Consider the following 17,300-nt stretch of genomic DNA (forward strand, 5'->3'; position numbering starts at 1 on the left):
CAGCGCGAGTACTTTGTAGGGGAAAAAAAAAAAAAAAACTACGATGGACTGCACTGAGGTGCAACAAGATGACGAGTCGGGGAGCTACAGGTTTGCATAGAGAACATATCCTTAAAATTGAAACGATTCAAACGAACTTGTTGAACATCTCTTTTGGCATTTTCTTGCCAGTGGGACGGTTCGATGCCAGGTTCACAGCTAGACATGCATAGCGATCAGGTTTAGGAAAGGTGCTGGAATGTGGGAGCGCCTTAAACCGAGAGAGGAAAATGCCAAACGTGCGTCCCGCGTAAGCCGTTGAAGATGAGCGTGGCAGCTCTTTTTCGTTCTGTCGCGCCTAGACAGTGCTAGGGAGGCCCGTGCAGTAAGAGCTTGATCAGCAGGAGACCATTCTGTAAGTACCTACAGTCTAGGTACCTAGGTACCTACATAACCTACCCAGCAAGGCAAAACTGGCAGAGCAAAAAGAAACAGACCCCTCCCACCGAGTTGGTTACTTCAGCCAAGATGTGTCTAATCACTTGTTCAACTGATATACATGGCACCATCGTGGCTATATCCGTCCGATTATTAATTTCTGGAATGCTTCGTAAATCTTTGTGCCCTGCTTCTTAAGTTCCCAAGATTCGACACCAATGGTATCGGCACAGCTCAACAAAGTCCAGCAAATCCGATTGTTCTATTGATTAATCTAGCCCCTGATTCACACTGTCAGTGTCAAGGCATCCTGATCCTCGCTCGGGGAGGATTGTTCTGGGCATTTCACTAGTGCGTTTTTCTCCTCCTCCAATCCAATCCCTGCAACAAACGTCGAGCGTTCTGCAATTTTGGTTTCGGAATTTTACGCGAAGCTAGGTAGATGACACTGATCAGTCGCTCGCGTCAACTTTCTCAAGCTCGAACTCTACCATCGTACAAGAGATACAACATTCGACGACATCGGTGGTTTTTTAATTATTTTTTAAACTAAGAACACAGGGAAGGGAAGATCATCAGGGGAGCATGAATTGGTGGAAGAAACATGGGATACGTTCTTTATTACCTTATTTGGGCGAGTAAGAATTTATTATCTTACAGGCCGTTTGCGGTAGCCAAGTCAACAGATCAATCTCCACAGTGCCCGCGAACTCGTCTCAGGCGAGCGGAGTAACGCACAGTATGGAGTATATGGTGGAATGAGGAAAATGGCGTTTTGTCAGGTTACCGTTGAAGTTCGATACGTAATACTGTATACCTAGTCACGCGGCAAGGTAAGAAAGTGGCGGAAATACACACCTGAAAACAACTGTCTTCACTCTTACCATCTGCCTTATGGAAAGGGCATTATCATATCTGCTGTCGCAGCAGCTTTTGCATCCAGGGCTGTGTCTATGTGTTTAGAGAGCTCCCGGGTCCATTATCAACCATGGTTAAATCTACCCTTGTAGCCTTGTTATCATCTTTCATATTCACCAGGCTAGGTAGGGTACTTGATTATGGTAGCATCTCGATGGGTCGGCTGAAATGGTGTGGTCCAGATCACCACCGTGCGGGAATGCGTTCTACCTAATTCCGCCACGTTTTGAGGGCCAGTGCAGGTTCTTGACAAAGTGGAAGCCAATGACAAGAGAGCAGTCGTCCAGAAGAGTCAACACTCGTTCGCACTTGATCCATCTTCGACACTCTCGCCCATCACACACGCTGTTCCGCAAAAGGAGATTTTTCTATGACTTACATTGAACGTACGGTGCAAAAACAATCGAGGCTTTTCCTGGACGAATCGGGTAATATCTGTTTCTCATGCTGATTTAAAGCTCATTCGCTCTCTTCTTTATAAACATTCTCATTACCAATGAGGTTACATATCTATTGTATCTATGCTGAAGATCGTTTGGTCTGGCCGCATCGTGTCAATAACGGAAAAGTCAGTCTCGTGTCCATTCCAATCAAAATCTGCTGGGCCACTCTGATCATCACCGCTGGAGGAGCTAGCTATCTTGTCCAACCCCGTCTTGCGCGTCCCCGCTTTTTGCTTTTTTTTCTTCTCTTTTTTTTTTTTTTTTTTTTGCCCTCAATACCCCTGCATCACGCCCGTGCGGTCTCGGCCAAAAGCCCGGCTCGCCGAGCCTCAGACCATATAGCAGCCAGTGCTTTTCTTTGATCTGATCTATTTGCCAGTCGCGAATCGAATTCGTGGCGATATAATGGACATTATCGTCATCCGTTAAGGTTCGATTCCCATCGTACTCATACGCGAACCTTCGAGGCCAGAAACCAAACAATCTGTTATCAGAAAAAGGAGCGGCTGGACAAGGGAAAGGGAAATGCAACCGTGTCTTGACAGTTAGCGGGCCGCAATTTGCCTCGAGTAATAACCATTACAATAAGCACTGTGCTGAGGTTGCATCGCTCTGCGAAAGCTCCCGCATCAAATCTTATTCAGTGCCCCCGGAGGCCATGCTCCTCAGCATGCATTCGATAGCGCATCTTGCATAATATCAACGGCGTGCAATCACAATCTCATCTTCCCATGTCACCGTATCTATCAAGTTTGTGGTACAATGCCTTTTGGTGGGTAAGCCGGGGGTGATTTTTTTTTGTTATTGTTTAAAGGATCACGACTGAGGGAGTGGGGAAGACAACAAATGTACTAATAGTCCTTGTAAAAGAGGCTTAAATACAATAAATAATGGGCAAATAATCAGCCAATAACAACCCATCGTACAACCAGAAAAAAAAAAAAAAGAAAGAAAGAAAGAAAACAAAAAAAAAACCCCTACTTTACCCTTCGAAATCGCCTATTGTGGTGGGTGCTGTTTCGTAAATGATGTTACATGTACTTTGTGTCGATGGCATCAGAGAAATTCAATCCCACCCAGTCCATAGCATGGAGGGCAAGTGCCAATGACCGATCTTCTGGGTCGACCATAGCACTGGGTCATTGCCACGCCATCATCTATTATCAACATGACCTTGTTAGAATTAGGATATAAGCCTATTAACCTACTGTAAATGATTGGTAGACTAATCAATATCAGTCGATTTTCTGAAACCTATTAGATATTAAGGTATTTGACATATCTCGTTGTGAATTACTTATTCTGGCGAAATTTCGGACTCGCGCGCATCATTTCGAGCGTAGAGATGTCGGTTGGGCCCCTTTTGGGCAGAGTCAGCCAAAAGAAACAAAGTAGCGACGATACGACGAACAGCCAACCACAGAGCGAGAGATATCAGTCACATCACCTACTGTACCTGTTTATAGGACCAACATCGGTTTGTCGGGCCGTTGAGGGGGAAAACAATGCAAGCAAATGACATGAAAAATGCTAAGAAGTGCCAAAGACTGTCGATGTGATTGAGTACCAACCAGCATGTAGGGATATGCTCCCGAAAGTTTGCTTTGACAGCTGTGATTGATTACTAGACAAGGTTAAAATGTCATGTTGCAACGTGGTGCTGGTCATGGCAGTCAGTCAGACGTATCGAAAACTCGTTATTCTTACTTACTTGACGTCGGTGTAGACAGGCGAGTCGACATGCGCCCAAGCCCTGCTATAGTGGCGATATGCCCCTTTACTATTTATGACCTTCACTTTGCAGCGCCAAGGCGCATATCAACGGCTGGGAACCGCCAATTATTCATCGTCATGTCACTGGATGTGGAAAGGGGTTTAACAACACGCGTCAATGTCAATGTGGTGGACCTGGTGGTTGAACTCCACAGACCACCCAGCACTACCTTAGGTACCTTACCTTAGTACGCTGTAGAATGGCGTACTACTTCGTAAGATCTGACTTACCTCCAAGCCCACCTACGTTACTGAATAGGGGCCTAGCCCTGAAAAGAGTGGCTGAGTCACGCATCTCCCTTTGCCCCTGGAAAAAGCAGTATGAACATAACGTGCTTCTCCTGGTCGGAGTTTTGCGGCTGAAATCTTGGGACCAAGGGTCAAACAAAAAGAACAAAAATTTCATGTCAGGATGTCGCTCCTCGGGCTGGCCCGAGTGGCGACGCACTTGTCATGTTGGCAGAATTGCGGACAAACGAGCTGGGTTGTGAAATTGTGCTGGAACCAGAAAAAAGGTGGAAACCTGTCAAATTTGGGGCATTCTGCGGGTGATGGGCCGCGTGGGATTGATTGTCTTCAATCGGCTAGCCTACTAGCTACTCAGTACACGTACGTCTTGCCGGCAGTCCAAGCTTGCAGATCTTCAGTGTGTATTGTAAGATCTGCCTCGATAAGGCTGTATCGAATAGTCTATTTCTAGGAGTAAAACTCGATTGGTTTTGTTTTTGTACCTCAGCCACCCGTCTTCTGCTAAAGCCAATAAGTCTCATTGAACTGAGACTACTATGACCTAGTATAATGTAATGGGTCAGCCATGGCCCGCTCTTGATCACTCCACATGCAACTCCATGGTTTGTGAAAGGCGCAATGAATGCAATGCTCAGAGTGCGGCCTAGTCCTTAAATTATATACTTGGGTAATATGGAATTTTTAACAGATATTTGTACAAGTTTTAGCGAATCAGACTGTGAAGGTGGATGTTTTGTTGTCAATAGTCCGTCCGGGAGCGTAGAGTACCCTTGTAAACGGAAGTGATATGTACGATAATTACGAAGTGATCCAAAGGAAGCGGTATGATGTGATGCAAACTTTGTCGGGCTTCTAAGTAATGTGTCCCCACGAAAATTCAGACGAGACTCGATATTGGCTAGGAATCGAATGGTTTCAGGGATCTTGTGCGGCTAATTGGCTGGAACCTGCCGACTTTTGGCGTGCCAAATGTTCGACGGGCTCGAAAGGGTTGACGGTTTGTGGGCTACCATTTCTCGAAGGACCCACTACAAGCGCCCTTGGAGCCCGGCAAACGGCAAGCCCCCCTTACCCCTGTTCCGACATGAGTGAAACCCGCGTGCACCACCCAAGAGAAAACAGCCCATGCCCGCCCAAACGAACGAGTTACATGGTAAGAGCATGGAATCCTCTCCATTGTGGGTAAACGCTTGAATTCACACCAGGCTTCGTTCGTTCACTTCTCTCGTGTCCGATTCACACTCTCTCAACACATCTGACGCATTTCTGTCAATTCACTTCTTTCACCTGCCCGGCTGCAGATTTTATTTTATTTTTGCGTTTTTGGGTGCATAAGCTTGTGTGCAAATTTGTCCCCTGTACGCCGGTCTCTCCTTGCAAATTCTATCTGTGGTTGCCGTGATTTCGGGTATTCTTCCTCTTCTTTTGACGATACCCGTCACGTTTTTCCCCTATTATTTTTTTTTTCTTCTTCTTCTTCTTACTCTTTACACACCCGTTGTATCCCAAGGACACACATTACACTCATTCAACCCCTCCGAGTCGACACGAAGGTCCGGAGATTTAGTGGAGGATTTCTCTACCAAAGTAAATCCGAAGTTGCTGGTCGACCACACGTTCCTCCGTCCGACCACCAAATATCTCGATTGGACTCGACTGTCCGACCGCACCGTCATTCCTTTCTTTCCCACGGGGAAACAGCGAAAGGCCCTAAAGCGACCTTGACGCTAACAGACGCCGGCCGTCGACTCCCATCACGATACACCATACTCTTTATTGTTATTATCGGTCATTGGAGAGAATCAGTCCAGAGGCTTTGAAGCCAAAGACGCGTGGGGTGCGTCCACCTTCGCGGGGGAAAAGAGATTGTTGGGCAATTGCCGGCCTTTTTAGCGGACGATCGCGAGCGATTCCGATACCGACCGACGAACCTCTCACTTTTTCACGATGGCGAACAAAATCCTCGTGGCGTACATCTTCGCCGATTTCCTCTTCGTCCTCATGGGAGCCCTGATGCTGGGTTTCTCGATGGTTGTCGGCAATATCAAGGACGAAGTTCCCACCGATGGCAACCAGGCCGCTCGGAATTTGCTATATCAAAAATTTCCGTTGACGGCAGGAATAGTCAATGCCATCTTCATCTTCATTACCTTCCTCCTGACGATCCCGGCACTCAGCACACCTGCCCGCGGCTGGCTCAAGATGTCGGGTTACCTTGTCGTCGTGAACGCCCTTTTCAGCCTCGTTATTGGTCTGTTCCTTTGGATCATGACCCTCAAGACCAGGGACGACCTCTTCCCTACCTGGGTTGCTCAAACCCCTCAGGTTCAGTCGCTTATGGAGTCTTCAGTTAGTCATCCCTGATCCCTGAAGGACGGTGTTCATACTTTTTGCGATAGTTGTGGAATATGCCCGGCTAACCTGGAATGCGATGTGAAATTATAGTTTAAGTGCTGTGGATACTATAATAGTACCGCGCCCGCCTTTGTCACGAACCAGGTCTGCCCTAGCCCAGCGGCTGCAGCCCTCATGCGCGGCTGCGCAACTCCTATTACCAGCTTCGCCAACGTCTTCATCGACAACATCTTTACTGGCGTTTTCGGCATGTGTGGTATGTTTGCGACTTGTTTTTATACCCGGTAATTAGGTCTATTTTCCGGGTTGTTTGCTAACATAGAATACCCTGCCAGGTATCGATGGTCTCTTGGTTATCGCTACTGCCTGCCTGCTGAAGGACCGCAAGGAGCAAGAACGTTTCCGTCATATCGACCAGAAGGCCGGCCCGATGAGCACTCTGTGAGCGCCACGAAACACCGTCGGCACAATTCAAAGTCGCTATGCCATCGGCCTCCCAATTCTGCGACATCCCACGGGCCCGCCTCGCTGGCCCACACGGCCATTTTGCGTGACTTGGTTGGGAGCAAGATAGCAAATCTGCGGTTGCATCACCTTTCCAACTTTATGTCTTGATGTATTTAGCGGTCATGTGGGAGGTTCTCGGCATTGCATCTAACCTTTTTTTTTTACTTTTTTTTATTTTTCTTCTTTTCTCTGTCGAAGCAAATGCTTCTCAATATTCAATACTTAGTCAAGTATTTGTTTCGTCGCGGACATTCTCAGGGCTGAGCGTCCTCTGTCGCCCCAGTCGATCTTTACCGCATATGTTCACTCAACATACTCTACCAGCGAGGCTGCTGAGATTTTCATCGCTATCATTCCCCATTGTATAGATTTTATCCTGCTGTATATACCGTAGTTATTTGTTCGACCCGAGTTGAAAATATTTGTCTTGGAAGTGCTGTCTCAGGTTGTCTAGGATCTCAGGACTTGGCGGAATCAAGAGACCCGTTATCTGTGGATCGAAACTCGGCATCTTTTACTGTGTTGTGTCACTAATTTGGCAGCTCAGAAAGACATGTCTCGGGGAATTTCGTTTTGGATATTGCATCTGATTGATAAATGTTTATTCCAAGGAATCTTAAAATAGCGAGGTTTAATTTTTGAATCCATGTTGTCCAGTTATTTTGCCGCCTGCTTACTACCCCAAGCGGCATTTGGTGTCGCTTGGATTAGGCAGGCGACTCAAGGCACTGGGTAATCTGTAACATAGGAATATTCCCTAGGTAGTCTTGGCCAAATCGACACAGCCCCTGGCCAGAATTCAGTTGCTTGGAAAATCGCGTCTCTTGGCAGATACAGTTGGTGCTTACTACGGAACAAATGCTTCCCAGTGATAACCTATTCTAACTTTGCAATTTACTATATGCTATTTGAATAGATATCTTACTCGGAACTACTGCATGGTAAAATTGGAGAAAGGGGATTTTCATCCATGTAATACTTCCTTCCTTCCTACATATTCAACCCCTGACCAATGTTCTTGGTGCACAGTAACGATGATATGTCTGTCTGCTGGTGGAGGAAGCCTGCGTACAATGCCAGAAAGTTCGTTGTGGTGATATATCTAAGCACAAGGAACATGATTTCTAAAATTCATCTTTGATATGCCAAACACAACTGCCCGTCAATCAAAATCCAACATGCTCTGTCTTGATATCTTGACGGTAATACTTCTGCAGCTATCTTTAGTCTTGGCTGCAAACACAACGGCTTGGAAGAGTCGCAACATATACTTTGCGCTGACGGATCGCATCGCCAGGAACGAGAGCGACGGCGGCGGCAGCTCCTGTAGTGATCTTGGCCAGTACTGCGGAGGAACTTTCAAGGGACTGCAGTCGAAGCTGGACTACATTCGAGGGATGGGTTTTGATGCCATCTGGATTACTCCAGTTGTTGAAAGTATGTGGCGTGGGCATAATACCCTCGAATTAAAAGGTGATTTTTTTTATCACTTTCCAGTACAACTAACTGATTATGCTCTTTCATTTCAGATCACAAGGGTGGATACCACGGATACTGGGCCAAGGACCTCTATGCCATCAACCACAAGTATGGCACGGCTGATGACTTGAAAAGTCTAATCAAGGCCGCGCATGACAAGGTATGTTCCCTTGAACACATAGAACATCATATATAACGATTCTCAGCTGCTGCTTTGCTCACCTGCTCACATACCGTCCGCCAGGGAATGTTTATCATGGTCGACGTTGTCGCCAACCATATGGGAAACGGTCCCATCTCCGAGAACAAGCCCGCGCCGTTAAACCAGGAGAGTTCATATCACCCAGAGTGCAAGATCGACTACTCAAACCAACAAAGCGTCGAGCGGTGCAGGCTGAGCAACCTGCCCGACCTCAACACCGAAGACCCAAATATCCGCACGCTGCTGACGGACTGGATCAAATGGATCGTGTCCGAGTTCAAGATCGACGGCCTCCGGATAGACACGGTCAAGCACGTAGAAAAAACCTTTTGGTCCGGGTTCGCCTGGGCATCGGGGGTCTACACCCTGGGGGAGGTGTACAGCGAAGACGTCGACTACATCGCGGGCTACAACAAGGCCATGGCGGGCTTCTTCAACTTCCCCGTGTACAAGTCGCTGGGTCGGTACCTGCAACAGGGTCAGTCGCCGCAGGGGCTGGTTGACAACCACAACAAGATCTCGCGCCGGTTCTCGGACCCGACGACGCTGGCCAACTTCCTCGACAGCCACGACAACGCACGATGGCTGAGCAAGAACCGCGACGCCGCGCTGCTCAAGAACGCGCTGGCCTACGTGCTGCTGGCCCGCGGCATCCCTGTCATCTACTACGGCACCGAGCAGGGCTTCTCGGGCGGCGCCGACCCCGCGAACCGCGAAGACCTCTGGCGCAGCCGCTACAACACCGACGGGGACCTGTACCGCGCAATCTCGCGGCTGTCAGGCGTGCGGGCTGGGGCCGGCGGGCTCCCCGCTGATGACCATGTTCACCTGCTCGTCGATAAGAATTCGTACGCATTCAGTCGAGCAGGCGGGGGTGTGGTGGTTTTGACGACGAATCGAGGATCCAGTTTCCATGGTCAGGAATGTTTCAACACGCGTGTGGTGGCTGCCAATTGGGAGGATAAATTCGGTAACGGTACTTATACATCTGATGGATCGGGTAAAGTCTGCGTTCAGATAAAGAACGGTGAGCCAGTAGTCTTGGTTGCTAAGAGATGAGCGAGCTAAGGAGAAGGTATACAATAGTCGCTGTCTATTTTGAAAAGACCATAACTTAATGAACACGTTGAAAGAAAGGTAATGAATCAAGCCTGGGGTTTTGCTGACGTGGAACCATCAGCTGTATAAATGTCATAACATTTCAAATTAAAAACGCCTACTCCAACTCATAGTCAATATTTTATACGCTCGAATCGTTCCCTGGTGGTCCGTCACGTCTCGAAGAGCTTGGACTGTTCGGACTTGGCCCACCATGTTCTTCATCATCGGGGTCATCCCTATAAGGGGGGAAAGCAGGTATGTCATCCCCTTGTGGGTTGGCAGCAGGACCTTTGCCCTTGGACCCAGATGACGTGTTCCACCACCTGTTTCTCCAGAGTCCGCTGATAGCGTCTTGGAGTCCTCCTGAACTCTTCCTTCGAGTCTTCCTAGCATGAAATCCTGGAAATCCGGTGGACCGCCTGCGGCGACGGAGTCGTAAACGACCATGTTGAGCCTCAGTGTCTGCATCATCCCCTGCGTCCTCGGCCGCTTCAGGGACCGCCGCGCCGCCGGGACCAAATGGACTGCCGCTACTGAACCCTCTGCGAGGTGACATGTCATATCCACCGACCATGGAAGGTAGTGTATGGCTCCGACTTCTGCTAAAGGCTGGAGATGCAGGTCGTTCGAGGTCCTCAAGCTCGCCCCAAATTTCGACACGCTCCGCCCAGCTCGTACGCTTCGAAGAGTAAGACGTCTTCTTCCGCGTTGGTGTGAGATTCAGGGATAGAGGTCTTGGTTGATCTCCCAGTGCGAGCAGCGATGGCCTGCGTTCATTGCCCACCGTCTGGTATGTTGTGTAAGTGCTCGACGCTAGGACATCATCCTCGTCTCCGACACCGCCAAAGTCTGAAGCGAGCAGGAGACCTTCCTCGTCGTCTTCTTCGCCATCCGTGTCCTCGACAAGGCCCAGACCTGGCGCAAGCGTAGACTGGCCGACTGCTGGCGGATGCTGCTCATCGCTGAGACGCCACGAGAGTGCCAAGACACCAGAAAGCAAAATGACAGTGCCCAATGCGATGAGTAGGGCACTCTTCAGGCTAAGCTGGTTCATTTGGTCAAAGTAAATGAGACCATCAAGGATGGCAATGATGTTGTAGACGCAAAACACCAATGGATATAGGACCGACGTGGAAACGAGCTTGAGGCCCCTGTGTAGATAGTATAGCTGAGTTAGGGCCAGTGTCACGAGGGCAAGAAGTAAAACCCACGATTGCCAATGGACAAACTGGTTACTTCCACCTGTCAGCGTTTTGATGACAAGCTCCACTGCAGATTTGGCCACAAGCAACGAGTGTGCCGACAAAATACCACTGATGCAGCCATAAGCCAAGCCTCGGACCAGCCGAAACCTAGGGTTCTGCGCCAGTTTCTTGAAAATGTGATTGAGAGACTCCGTCGCAGCCGCCACAGCAATGACAAGCACGGCTTGCAGACACATCCAGACCACGAATGGGGTGCGGCCAAGCAGAATGAGAAGCTCGTCGAGTGTATGCGGAGGGCTCGGGATGGCTCCAAAGATGGCGATCAGTAGCGCACCGGTGCAAACAAGCAACGTGCCACCGATGGACCACTGTGTGAACGGCTCCCCCAGAATTAGGGAAGCGCATATCGAGTTGAAGACCAGGCCTGAGGCCTGGAGAGTCGAGAGAACTGGGAGCGGAAGCGTCGAAATCTGAACGGTACTACCCAGCAAGTTGGAGACTATAAACATGCCCATGCCAATTTGCCATCTTCTCCTGCGGTGTGGTGGTCTTCGTATATCGTGGGGACTCTTTTCGTCTTCAAGGATGTGTGATTTGCGTTGAAGTGTTATTCCAAGGCTTTGTACACCTGTGGATAACAAGCCGACAATGATTCCGACCTACGTGAGCGTTGCCATTCTCTATTAGTTCTTTCGTATTCCCGGCGATCGTCTAGACAGAGCAATGTTTGTCTTACGGCTATGCTCCCTCCTGGGGATAAATCGCCGATTGAGCCCATTGCGCTGGTGGATGGTAATCAGGGTATCATCTGGCGGCAGTATAATACAAGTGATGCGCTCTTCCGACCTCGCATAGCCCGAAGAAACCGGCTGTTTATCGAGACCGAGCAAGCGAGACGGCGTTCTAAGAGTATAGAGAAAATCCAGGCGTGTTTAAGTAGATCAAAATGCCGTCGAGCAGGAATAGGAAAGACAAGAGCCTCTAGATGTGAGTGATTGTTTTAAAGTGATGATGTCGATGACAGGCCCCTCGTGCACCGTTGCTTTGTAACTGGCTTGAGGCGGTACGGCTGAGCTTCTAGAACTGGATGAAGGGAGACCCCAAAACGGCGCCAAAGGATTCAAGACATGGGAGGCATGATAACATATAGCAGTAGACTGTTAAGCGGTTTTTGTTGGGTCAGTTGTTCGTGAATCATACATTTCAAGGCGGTGACACTTTGTCGCGCTCGCTTGCCGGGTGTGGAGGTAGCAGTACATGTATATGTATGAGTAGTGAGATGCAGTTGCGAAGCGGAGCTGGGCTTGGGTCTGGGCTGGGAAACGGACGGTTGATCGAAACGCTATGAATGAAGGGCTGGCGCTTTCGCTGACAGGGGTCTTGATCGGAAACATGAGACCGGACCCTCTATTGTGGCGGAATCCGAGTCTGGCACTATATGATTGGTCTGCCGGAATCAGATTATCCGGATGCGAACTTCAGTCCACGGTATTCGGGCCAGTGCGCCACATTGTACCTTGCGTCCAGATAAAGCGGGGTGTCTGTTGAGGCTTGAAAGCGTTTGTGGGGCTGGCTTGAACCAGGCTGGTGCCGTCATCAGGCCAGCGCGGGTGGAACTGAGCTGGAGCTGGGCGGAGGCCCCGGCCGAAGCTCGGGGTAACTAACGAACTGAAGCTCGTTGTAACCATACCGGATTCGACTTTCAACTGGCCGAACCTTGAAACATCATCGACCTCCAAATTGAAGCCTAACGAATTCGCATCGGCATCCACACCATCAAACCGCTCCTGGCCTACTGTTCTTGTGTCTTTCATATAGTGTTGATCATAATTCTACCGCCAAAATGTCGCAAGTTCACGCCCTGTCCGACGACCAGGTACGCAAACATGAACGCCGCTCCAGGGCCGCCATCTCAGACCGAGGGATGCCAAGGATCGAGATGGATATAGGCAGCCATGCGCTGCTTGCTGCTGCTGCGCATGACTACGGGGAATTCGACACGGACTGCCAAACGCAATTACAATGCTAACCGGGGGATCAACTCCAAATAATAGGTCGGGCAGGAGCTCCGCAAGATGACGGCGTTCATCAAGCAGGAGGCCATGGAGAAGGCGCGCGAGATCGAGATCAAGGCCAACGAGGAATTCGCCATTGAAAAGTCCAAGCTGGTGCGCCAGGAGACCGACACCATCGACAGCCAGTACGAGAAGAAGTTCAAGCAGGCCACCATGTCTCAGCAGATCACCCGGTCGACTGTGGCCAACAAGACACGTCTCAAGGTCCTCGGCGCGCGCCAGGAGCTGCTGGACGACATCTTTGACGCCGCGCAGAAGCGCCTGTCCGAGGGCACCAAGGACAAGAAAAAGTACCAGGAGATCCTGAAGAACCTGCTCCTCGAGGGCTTCTACGCCCTTCACGAGCCGCAGATGCAGGTTCGCGCTCGCAAGGCCGATTACGATATTGTCAAGAACGCAATTGATGTCGCCGCCAAGGAATATAAGCAGAAGGTCGGCTCGGAGATCAAGGCGACGATCGACGAAAGCAACCCTATCGCGGACGGAAGGTGAGCGAGCCACTTGCTTCCCACTTGATCACTAGCATCCACCTTTCCACATAGTAAGCACACATTACTGACGTTTCCGACAGCACCGGCGGTGTTGCTATTCTTGCCGGCGGTGGCAAGATTGAGATCGACAACACATTCGAGGCAAGGTTGTCAATCCTCAATACCAGTGCACTGCCTGCGATGAGGGAGGCTTTGTTTGGAAAGAACCCGAACCGCAAGTTCCACGACTAAGAGCGAGATTGTCTCAACATATATCATATTCCTGCAGCATAACATCACCACATATTGACTCCTGCCCGACAATTTTCTTGCATTAAGCGGCGCTTGCCTAGTCTTTGTATGATACAGTACCTCGTAGGGGCCTGGCAGCTTTCGAGGCCTCCTGCAAACGCGATCATCCTATTTCAGTCTTGGTATCCGTCTTCACGTGAATTGTGTCTTCCCGCTTCACAATCGCCCCTAATCTTGCACCAAACATTTTCCTGATGTCTTGTCCAGCAGGCTTCTCCTCCTCTGTACTGTAGATATTTGACTTGGGTGGACGTCGTGTGCGTACAGTATACTTGAGCCTATCTGGGATCCATTCGGCTAATGTTTTGGCGTCTAGCCTGGAACTGTGACCGCCTCCCGTTGCAATGATGTTGCTCCATATTGACTTGAGTGCAGCTGTAAGTTCATCAACCTGGGTGTCGAAATTGGCTTGTTTCCGACCAAATCCATCATCTATGGCAATATCCAGTAGCCTTAACAAGGCTGCAGTTTCTTCATAGTTGGTGTCGTTACGGATGTTCAAAGTTGATCCCACATGGTCAATGATTGCCGACAGATTTGTCGATTGTTTTGGTGCCTGACGGGCGCATGCCACAGAATCGAACAGGAAGACCAGTGCAAGTCTGCGCCTGAAATCATGAGAGCGGGGGGTTTCTCCTACAATGTATGAAAGTGGTTGCCAACGGAGGTGGGCAGTTTCAACGCTCCTGTACAAAGATTTACTCGCTTCGTAGCACTGGTACCAGCGTCAGTATTATATAGTCCCACATCCCAGACACTTACGGGTTTGTACTTACGAAATCGTCCCAGTCTCCCTCCAAGACGCTATCGAAGAGACAGTCGAGAGCAGAACGATAGCTGCTCATCACATCTGTGTTGTCCATAATCGCTTTGTCCAGACCTAGACGAAGCAGGATTTGAGTTGCTTTGGTAGTCGCAGTCAAGGTAAGGCTAGGGGGTGTACCAGGTTTCCTAGCCGAGACCACTGCCGATAGAAGATCCAGGAATGATATCACACGCGACCAGTCAGCATGGGGATATGGCTCATTGAGCTCATCCTCGAGAGGGAGTTTCGCAAGCATCGCGTCAACGCTACTGGGCTTGCTGCCCAAACCCTTCAGCAGTTCTCGAAGGAGGTCATCATCAATATCATGCCCGAGTTCAGTGGTTGCTACTGCTGCAGAAGCTGTGAGGATGTATTGATGACGGAGCATTTTGTTCTCTTCAACAGGCAATTGTCGCATAATCCAGAAAAAAAGCTCTGACGGGAGATCGTGCTGTCGTTTCGCCAACTGTTGTGGCAGACCAGACAGAAAATGACGTGATCTTTGTTTTGAATTCTTCAAGAATTCCCAGCATCCCGTGGCAGCATTTGTAGGAAACTTCTCCTTCCCTAGCTGCTTCGAGGTCGCTGGTAGGAGACTTTGCTCGAAAAAGTAGTAACATTGACTGGCAGAATGCGCCTCAACCCTCTTGATGGCTGTACGCATTCTCTGCTTGCCAATCTTGCCCTTACCATCCTCTCCGGCCTCGTAGCTCGCCAGCTGCTCTTCAAAAACATCAGGCTCGGCGCTGCTCTCACGGCTACTCCGGAGTAGATCAGAAACTCTCTTTTGACTGGCATCAGCTTCCAGGTCTGCCTGGGTCAAACGCTTCAGGGCGTCCAAGTTATACTTTTGATTCTCGGCCATCATACGCTTAGCACGAATGGTGAGGGGCGTAGTAGCAACTGCAGGCCGCTTTGCCCGCGGTGGGGTGGTAACCGCAGCCACAGGTGGGCGAGCGGGCGCGGCAGCGGCAGCAGCAGCATTTGGGTTAACGCGCTGCCATATTGCAGTGACGTCTTCAAGAGAGTCCGATGAGTCGGACCCTTCATCATCTGAGGCGGCGATGACTGCATCACGGGGCCGAGTTGCCGGGTTGGATTGTTGGGGTGGGGTGCTGCGGCGGAAATGAGAATCTACTGGGGTTGAAGAACAAGACCTTTTGGATGGCGGCAAGGTCGTGATGGGTGTTGGGGAGCGGGCTCGTTTGGTTGAAGCACGTGAGGCAGGCGATGGCGGGGCTGAAGAAAGTGCCGATGATTCGGAAGAAACGACGGGTTGGGGAGACGGTGATTTGAGCTCCGGCTCCGGCTGCGAACTCCGTTGGAAGAAACCCCGGATATCTTGTGACTTTCCGACCATCATGTGGTGTAGTATGTGACGCACAGATGTTTGAGGCTACTCAAGGTTTGGTGGAGTTGAGATGCTCGTTTGGTGGTAGCATGCCTTGAATCTTCAACACGCACCAACAAATATCTGCTACCTTTGTCTAGGTAGATGTTACAAAGATAATTCGAGCGCCTGTAAAAATCCCAGTCGATTTGGGAAAGAAACAACTTGATGGTCTGCTTTGGTCGCATGAGGTTAGATACAGTCCCTTGCGTGCCTCTTCGAACTGTAACTCTTTTCGGTGGGGAGACCAACGCGTCACGTCACGTCTTTCAATTCAACTATCAATTAATTGGCAAGCATTAATTATTTGAGGTGAGCACGGTGTGCACCTGGGGCATGGTGGGTACGGTTTCTTTTTTCTTTACTACCATACCCCACCCATCATTAAACACAATGGAAGATATGTGATTATTGTAGCTCACCATCCCGTTATTTGCATTTTGCTTACAGTACCCTTTGGTAAATGTCAATCGTACCTGAAAGCAGTTCAACGCCCCATCTCAAGTTTTTGAAACCATAAGCAATTCTGAGTTGATCTAATCCTATAGATGCAGGTACAGTAACATAATGCAGGTCAGTCTTGTGATGACCGGACATGCGTCCTTGACGTCGTGCTCTGCTCCAGAATATGCACGCAAGGCAGCTGCTTGTACGCTAGCAGGCTTGGATTGCTATCTACGGACACGGAAGATTGATATCCGTCTTGTGTGTATGTGTGTTTTTTTCTTCTTCTTTTTTTCGTTATTCTTTCTTTCTACTTGATGATCACCTACCTACTTTACTGCACTTTGCATACCAAGGGAGGCGTCTTGGAAGCCGTGGAAATGTATCTTGTGTCTCGGGTCTGCACCCACGATCGATTGTGGCATTCGGCAGAAAGGGCTGGCTAGTTCCAAATTAGATCGAATGCCAACGTTTCCTTGGAATGAGATTGATTTTCCGATGTTGCCCACTTGCCGACTACAAAACTAACCTTGACAGTGCACTTTACGTATGCCATAGCCACTTGCCGATTGACTACCCTGACAGTGCACGTATGCCATGGAGACCTAGGGGACCTGCCGGTAACAAGCAATCTACACGTAGCAAGTCATCAGCTACCCTACCTTGGAGTAGCAAGTAGGCCAGTGGCGTACACCACAGAGTCATTGTCCAGCCACAGGACCCATCCCCCCCCCCCAGTTCAAGAGTTACATTATAAGGTGAGAACAAAAGCAAAAAAAAAAAAAAAAAACAAAAAAACATCATTGCTTCGTATCTTTGATCAGTCAAGCAGTGTCATGAAAACTGTACCAGCGCTTGGCCGAGCGATTCAAAGGCTTGAAAGGGTGGGACGGGGGCCTGTCGCGCAACCAAGGGAAAAACTGGGCCTACAACGAAACAAAATTCCATCATGTCCTCTCTTATGGACCAGTGGTCCAATTAACGGGGCATCGACAAACATTGGCAAGTAGCATTTGAGCAGCCCCTGCGCGGCCTTCCCATTCAATTTGACTGGCATTGAAGATCGCAGCTCCACTCAAAAAGACTCGCAAGGTTTTTGATTGAGTCTTTGTGAGGTGGATGCACAGCGGTGTGTTGCTGACTGTGTCGCATTGG

At 49.5% G+C, this 17,300-nt stretch overlaps 5 protein-coding genes across 5 annotated transcripts; 3 read left to right on the top strand and 2 right to left on the bottom strand.

Moving 5' to 3' along the window:
- Positions 1-4,911: 4,911 nt before the first annotated feature.
- PgNI_10608 (uncharacterized protein) lies at positions 4,912-7,459 on the top strand. The gene is made up of 3 exons (XM_031130581.1): positions 4,912-6,149; positions 6,246-6,411; positions 6,491-7,459. Exons 1-3 carry the CDS (start codon positions 5,748-5,750, stop codon positions 6,598-6,600), a joined length of 678 nt encoding a protein of 225 aa, XP_030979931.1. The 5' UTR covers positions 4,912-5,747; the 3' UTR covers positions 6,601-7,459.
- Positions 7,460-7,840: 381 nt separating this feature from the next.
- PgNI_10609 (uncharacterized protein) lies at positions 7,841-9,402 on the top strand (the record flags this gene model as incomplete). The annotated part of the gene is made up of 3 exons (XM_031130582.1): positions 7,841-8,099; positions 8,192-8,301; positions 8,386-9,402. 3 exons carry the CDS (start codon positions 7,841-7,843, stop codon positions 9,400-9,402), a joined length of 1,386 nt encoding a protein of 461 aa, XP_030979941.1.
- PgNI_10610 (uncharacterized protein) lies at positions 9,354-11,931 on the bottom strand. The gene is made up of 2 exons (XM_031130583.1): positions 11,386-11,931; positions 9,354-11,308 (listed from the first exon to the last, which is right to left on the bottom strand). The coding sequence occupies exons 1-2, from the start codon at positions 11,425-11,427 to the stop codon at positions 9,584-9,586; spliced, it is 1,767 nt and encodes a 588-aa protein (XP_030980472.1). The 5' UTR covers positions 11,428-11,931; the 3' UTR covers positions 9,354-9,583.
- A 407-nt stretch (positions 11,932-12,338) lies between these two features.
- Positions 12,339-13,446, top strand: PgNI_10611 (uncharacterized protein; the record flags this gene model as incomplete). The annotated part of the gene is made up of 3 exons (XM_031130584.1): positions 12,339-12,525; positions 12,704-13,212; positions 13,296-13,446. Exons 1-3 carry the CDS (start codon positions 12,493-12,495, stop codon positions 13,444-13,446), a joined length of 693 nt encoding a protein of 230 aa, XP_030979521.1. The 5' UTR covers positions 12,339-12,492.
- A 163-nt stretch (positions 13,447-13,609) lies between these two features.
- PgNI_10612 (uncharacterized protein) lies at positions 13,610-15,671 on the bottom strand (the record flags this gene model as incomplete). The annotated part of the gene is made up of 2 exons (XM_031130585.1): positions 13,610-14,221; positions 14,283-15,671. The coding sequence occupies 2 exons, from the start codon at positions 15,669-15,671 to the stop codon at positions 13,610-13,612; spliced, it is 2,001 nt and encodes a 666-aa protein (XP_030980471.1).
- Between the last annotated feature and the right edge of the window lie 1,629 nt (positions 15,672-17,300).

Source organism: Pyricularia grisea, chromosome VII (assembly GCF_004355905.1).
Source record: "Pyricularia grisea strain NI907 chromosome VII, whole genome shotgun sequence".
Classification (NCBI taxonomy): Eukaryota; Fungi; Ascomycota; class Sordariomycetes; order Magnaporthales; family Pyriculariaceae; genus Pyricularia; species Pyricularia grisea.